This window comes from Papaver somniferum, chromosome 1 (genome assembly GCF_003573695.1).
Source record: "Papaver somniferum cultivar HN1 chromosome 1, ASM357369v1, whole genome shotgun sequence".
Taxonomy (NCBI): Eukaryota; Viridiplantae; Streptophyta; class Magnoliopsida; order Ranunculales; family Papaveraceae; genus Papaver; species Papaver somniferum.
In genome coordinates, this window is record NC_039358.1 from 30806045 (window position 1) to 30812965 (window position 6921).

The following is a 6921-nucleotide window of genomic DNA, read 5'->3' on the forward strand; positions in this document are numbered from 1 at the left end:
TGACAAGAGGTGGCATAATAAGACCTTTAATTAGGAAGGAAAAATAAGACCACATGACAAAACAAAATATTTATAAGTATCCATAACAGATCATTTCTCGCAAGAAAGATAATGAGAGGCAAGTATGGGAATCAATAAACAAGAGATATTATCTTTCTCACCAGCAAAATACTAAAAGGGAAAATTGATTCCAAAGTTGGTTGAAGAATATTATTCGCAAAAAATAATAAAGATGAGACAATTCAAGAAGATAGAACTAGATAAGAAGCTCATGCTTCAGTATTAATTCCAGTAGAAGGAGATGATATACGTTCTTCGCCAATGTTCTCATTATCTCCAACCTCTCCTTCATTTCAATTCTGATCTTCACCTTGATTAGCACCTTGATTATCGCCAACAATTACTTCTTAAAAAGAGATCTCTTTTTCGTTTTCATCTTGATTAGCACCAGCAGTTACTTCCTTAGAAGGAATCTCTTCTTCATCTTCCAAAAGACTATCCTCTGCACCACTTTCATAATCATAATCACTGTCAGCAGGACGAGGAACTTCATCATCATCTACTTCCAAAGGTTCGATTGATGTAGGAGGAAGAGATTTAGACAATAAAATATGATTTACAAGGACTTCAGCCCGGAGATGAACTTGACGAAGAAGTGCTCTATGATGATTCCTATCTTGAATATCCTTAAAGTAAGCAAGATAATCAAGTCTTCTTTTTGCTCGGTCGCGTGAAGCAGTAAGGACAGAGACGAGTAGTGCATTTTCTTTGCGAATTTTGGCATATTTAGTCTCCAAAACAGAAATGGAGGAATGAAGATTTTTCTCAGACTCTACGAAAAGTAAAATACAAAATTTCAGTAAGATGAAGAACTGAAAAAGATATGACAAAGAAAAGATAGTTAAGGCAGTCAAACTATTATGACTACCTTCCTTTTGCGAAATAAGGTGTTGAATCAAGGTCAGACAACTATTCTCCCAACGGTCCATTGCATCGTCAAATTTATCTCCAACTAAACCTTTAAGTCGAGACTGAAGATTTTTCTCTTTAGAAATAAGAAAGGCATTTTTCTTCGCAAGAGAAGAATAAGATTCTTCTAATTTAGAATATTGTTCTTTAAGTTGATTCGCCTTTACACTTAAAGCTATTCTACCTTGAATGAGTGTATCTCTTTTAGCGATAAATAACTCTGTTACTTCTTTAAGTTCATTTCTCAAAGAGCGGAGAGATTGTTCTTGGTCATCACATACTTTCTGAAGAATGCTAAGTTGTTGCGAAGATATCACCATCTTGTTTAAACAAGTTCGCTTCTCTTGAGATAAGGTTTTATTCTCATCTGATAAAGTTTCCATCCCTAAATTAGCTTTAGTTAAAGAATAAGAAAGGCGAGATATTTCATTACTCAATAAAATTTTTCCTCTGAACTAATTGGGTATTTTCATTGGTAAGATTATTTATATGATCAACAGAATATGAATAGAGGTTATCTAATTGGTTATATTGATCCATCAAAATTTCTTTATCAACACGGGCTTCTTCAACAACAGATTCAAATTGATATCTCTCCACTATTCGTTTCTGGTTTAAGGCTTAACATGCGAAAAAGGTATTTCAAAGACAATTACATATAAAAAAGATAAAATCATTAAAAAGGAAAATTGAAGACACAGATAAGGAAATCATACCTCTCAGTTCATCATTCTTCTTGCGAAGATTGTCGCGATCCAACGAAACATTCTAGAGTTTTTGATTTTCGAGACGAAGGGCATTACACTCTAAAGTCATCATCTGGAGATCTTTATTCAAGATTTCAACCTCTTTTTCCAAAGATGTTTGCGAAGCAGCTCTATCAGGGCCAAAATACTTACTCAGAATTTCGCAAACACCAGACTTAATAGGATCAATGGAAGACTTCTTAACATCATCCAAAACCTCAGACAAGACTTTGAAAGCAATATTTAAAGGAAGTGGCTCAGGTAGAGAACTTGTAATAATATAAGATTGGGAAACATTATCAATGGGAGGAGAAGACGTTTCATTCATAGAAGGATTAATAAGGGGAGTTTCAATCATTGAAAGGTCAGTTGAAGGGATGAAATCCGAGGCAACCTTTTCGCAAATTGGAGATAATGGTTTAACTTGCGAAGATATCGCAGGAGATTTCGAAGGGATAAGTAAGTGAAAGGGGAAAAAGGTTTCAACGGTTTTGAGGTGGCGAGATTTCTTGAGAGGTTTGTTGGCATCCTTATCACCCTGCGAATCACAATCCAGATAAGAAACAGAGGCAACAATATTGTTATTAGAAAAAAATAATGTTTTTTACTACCTTATTATCCGCAGACTTTCTTTTGTGTACAACAATCTTATGCTACGTTTTGGGAATATTAGGTTTCTGCACCGTAAATTTGGTGTTGGAGGCGTTTTTGCTGAAATAACAACAGTATGGGAATCACATAAACAACATCAAATAAGGCAGTGAGCAAGATCAATTTCAGCAAAACCCATAAGGAAGAAAAAAAGAAAAACTAACCTTGATGAATCCATGGAAAGCACTAGCAGGAAGATTATTTCGAAGAAAATTACGAATGATGAAGATCTACAGAGGGGACAGTATGAAGAAGAAAGAAGAAAAAGTTGCAATAACGGAATTTGCAGAAGAACGATGAAGTTGCAGAGAAAATAAAAAGAGAGAAAAAGAGAGTGAGAAAGAGTATATATAGAGAAAAAAATTCTCGAGAAGATAAACACGATTAATGCGGAAAGATGTGAGCGGTTAAAAAGCAGCAGTTACAAAAGACGTGTCAAGAAACAGATGGGAAAAAGGATACGTGTGATAAATGCAGAATATGAAATGATGGATAACTGCGGCATTTCTCACATCACTCTCTACTTCGCAGAGAAGATATGAGAAGAGGCAAGATGTAGGATCAGAATCTCGCAGCAATAATATCTCAGCGAAATTATTAACAACACAACACGACAATGTCGCAGAATAGCTTCAGAAATGACATAATAAACGACGTCAACTAAAATCATGAGAAAAATATGATGGTCCTACGAAAATTAGAGAGTTTGCGAGATTAACATTTGTAAGGTTGCGAGAATATCGCAAGCCATATCCAAAAATAAAGGACAAATTAGTTGTCATCCACTATGTACTTCCTTATAAATAGTCGTTCAGTTGTAAAGGAAGAGAGAGATCTTTTTCTGGGTGAGAAGCAAGTAAATAGGAGAAAGAAAATCTAGAGCAGTGGTTATTCTTGATTCCTTTATCTTTTCTTGTAAGATTGTTCAAAAATTTATCAATAAAATTAAGATTGTTAATCTAAAATGAGTTAAATGTTAATGAAATCATATGAGGGGTGTAGTGTAGGATTTTCTGCAACTACAATTTAACAATATGATCTTACTTATGACTATGTGATATAATAGTCTCGTTTAATCTATCAAGCAACAGAGTAAACCAAATATTGTGGCTGTAGAATTTATGAAAGGGGGAATTAAAAATAAATGCTTTAGTTGAATTTTTCATTTATGATCCTTATAGAAATCAATCAATTATTCTGCAAATTTCTTTCATTTTAAACTTCAAATTTCAAATTCTCTACGCTAAGAAATGGGGCAGCAACAATCAAAAGAGGAGTTACTTTATCAGCAAGTCAAGAAAAGGAATATCAAAAAGATTAGAGCTCTTAGACGTGAAGGCGTAGGTCTTGAGGTATAAAATTTAATGAATTCTGGAGGATCCTTAATAGCTACGTACTTATTTATCAGTTGAGAATTCAGAAAGTTTATTTCTTATCTTTAGATTCCTTTATCTTTTCACTGTGCAATTTTGAAAACTTGAGCTTGACCTCACGCAGTGGGTTGACAAACAAGGATATACTCCCTTGATAGTTGCATGCATGGATCCTAAACTTATTACTGTTGCCAAAACACTGATTGAACTTGGCGCTGATGTGAATGCCTCTCGCACTAGTAAGATACTACCCTTTTTTATATAGAAATATCTATGTTGTGAAATATATAAGTGGTCTCTCTGCAATGAAAATTAGGTACTCAGAAATCATAGGATCTCAGTAGTAATTGTTCGGTTCCAGTATTCATGAATCATGAATACTTAATCATTTATGTGCTCCTTTTTGTGAACTTTACATGCTTAATTACTAATATGGTTATTTAAGGTTTCATGTCTTTCTTCTGTTGAAATTAGACTCTCCTAGCGGTACTCCTATATATGGTGCAGCATTGAAAGGTCTCGACCAGACTGTTAAGTTACTTCTTATGCATGGTCCGCATGGAGGTATATTAATAAATTTATGACGAAAGGATTTCTACATTAGTACAACAATAATTGGACTTCAATTATGTTTCTACATTAGTCATCCTAATTTCTAAAATTGTGAATTTGTGGTATTCTGCTCGATCTTTTTATTGGTCAGCTTGACTCACATTTGTTCTCCTAGTCCTCGTGCTTGCCTTTTATTTTGCGTAGAAGTTATTTTTTATGTTTAATAGAAGTTATTTTTCTTAAACTGCATTTTCACGATAATGTTGCACCAGTTGGGCTGTGGTTATGTATGGTTCTCATCAATCGGGTGCTAAGTTGGAGCTTCGTATATATTACAGTGCACAGGTAATGCAGAGTACAGACGCAGAAAAAATATATTAAGAGTTTAATTTGAATCTCATTTAACCTTTCAAGTTTTTGTCTTATTCTGTCTTCATTTCCATGCGTTTCTTAACAGATATCTTTTTCATAAATAAACAGGATGCCAATCCTCGTGAAGTAATTTCACTTCGGGAGGCCAAGCTTAAGGAACCAAACTTTCAGCATACAGAACCTTCATTAGTCATTGTGGGCAAGTCATCGAGTAAGTCCTTTATTTTGAAAATCCGATAATGTGAAGAAGAGGGAGTTTAAAACAGTAGAGAACAAATCGTGTGTGTGTGTGTTTCCCGCAATACTTTATTATTTATTTATTTTTGGTGCGTGCTTGACAGAAACCAAGCATCTATTTTTCGCTGAATCTTTCAGTGACCAGCAACAACTTCAAAGGTTTTTCAGGGCATGCAACGGAAACGAAATTCAGCACGTACTAAATGTAAACCATTTGTTTTTCTAGAATTCTGAGTTACAGTCATCTCAACTCTTAGTTCGAGGCTTTAATAAGCCGCTTAAGCCATTTAAGTATGGCTTCCATGCTTTATCCCAATGTGAAGCGCACATATGCATCATGCTTCTTTTTTTTCGATGGCCCTCGGTTTTCTCATTATATGAGTAGCCGCACGTAAGTGTTATGGCTTCCTCAATATTGCTGCAGGGTATATATCCTCCAGAACCAAACAGTCCCACTGCACTTCTAGCAAATCCCCCACCATTTACATTAGAAGATGAGGACATGGAATTGGCAATGACATTAAGTGCCTCTCTTCAGTACAGTGTGAATCCAGATATCAGTTCGACATCAGTATTTGAAGTTGGGTCAAGTTCTAGCTATCCAGCAGAGACTGCTAGCATTCCTTCTATTGATTCAACAACCCTAGAAAGTCAACCAACTCCAGCTATATCAGAAGGCACGGAAGATGATCAAATGAATTATGCATCAGCATTTTTTGGTGAGTATAATGCACTAAACAATGCTAGCCCTATTGACATGTCTACTACGACAGCCGCTGACCGTAGACCAGCAAAAACTGGAGTAGCGACTGAGGATGTAGGTGGTACTAACTCCTCATGTATAATATGCTACGATGCTCCGCGCGAGTGAGCATGTGTTCCTTGTGGTCACATGGTTGGATGTGTGTCTTGTTTGAACGAAACTAAAACGAAGAAATGGGGTTGCCCTGTTTGCCGTACCAAGATAAATGGGGTGATTAGGATCTATAATGTTTGAGTAATAAGATAAAAAGTAATGTTTGAATAATACGTAAAAAGGAGCATTATTGCTCCTCATTTCATTGTTCCTTCTTCTATGTTACTATGTAAGGGTAAAAACTAACTGTTGGTCGCTACTTTCATGGCGTGTGAAGCTGAAAGAATTTCATTCTTCTCCTCCTTTTATTCAGACTTTTTTTTTTATAATGGTCCTGTCCTGTATAAGTGAATACAGGCGGCTGCTCCGGACCTCATTTGAATAATGTAGCAAAATATTAATGATGAAATTTGAATGTACCGAAAAAACAATGAAATTTGAAGACGTTATCTAGCAAAACGTGTATGATTTTCATCTGATGATTACGACGCATGCATTCTGTCATTTGTCGTTGCCTTGCTTCCATGTCTTTAGATGTCATTGAAGGGGATTTATCCGTCTGAAACATGTGTTGCCTAGCGATATACTTATCCTGTTTCAGTAATGAAAAATGAAAAAGTGAAAATATCATCTTTTCTTAAAACGGATATAATATTTTCCTCCGTTTTCCACTATGTGCAACTATTGGGTCACCAGTAAGATTTGTTTGGGGAAATTTTAGGTCATGATTGATTTCAATACTTCTTTTTTTTTGCTATAAGACAAATTTGACACTACAATTGCATAGTTTTAGTCATATGGAAGATTTGGACAAAAACTGAGCCACGGTGCAGATTTTCTTTACTTACAAATTTCATAGTGATATCGTGTGTTTCTGAGTCAAGCTGCATATTTTGTAGGCCGTATTTTGGATCACAAGGTTACAGTAAGGATATTGGGTTCCCTCAAATTTAGTGATAGGTGAAGTAAGATCATATTTATAAATCTGTATATAGAATAAATATGATCTTACTTTTGACTTTGGGGATATAATAGTCTTGTTTAGTGTATCAACATAGTCAACTAAATAAATAAATTCTGGCAGTAGAATTTTTCAAAAGAAGCTCTTTTATGATCCTTGTAATACAAGGCTTCTATCAATCAATTACTCCGCAATTCCTGTCAT

The 6921-nt window shown here is 35.0% G+C and overlaps 1 protein-coding gene across 1 annotated transcript; it reads left to right on the top strand.

Moving 5' to 3' along the window:
- The first annotated feature begins 3616 nt into the window (after window positions 1-3616).
- LOC113276558 (putative E3 ubiquitin-protein ligase XBAT35) lies at window positions 3617-5771 on the top strand. The gene is made up of 8 exons (XM_026526200.1): window positions 3617-3718; window positions 3864-3978; window positions 4214-4303; window positions 4383-4437; window positions 4564-4636; window positions 4772-4874; window positions 5005-5096; window positions 5325-5771. The coding sequence occupies exons 1-8, from the start codon at window positions 3617-3619 to the stop codon at window positions 5769-5771; spliced, it is 1077 nt and encodes a 358-aa protein (XP_026381985.1).
- Window positions 5772-6921: the final 1150 nt, after the last annotated feature.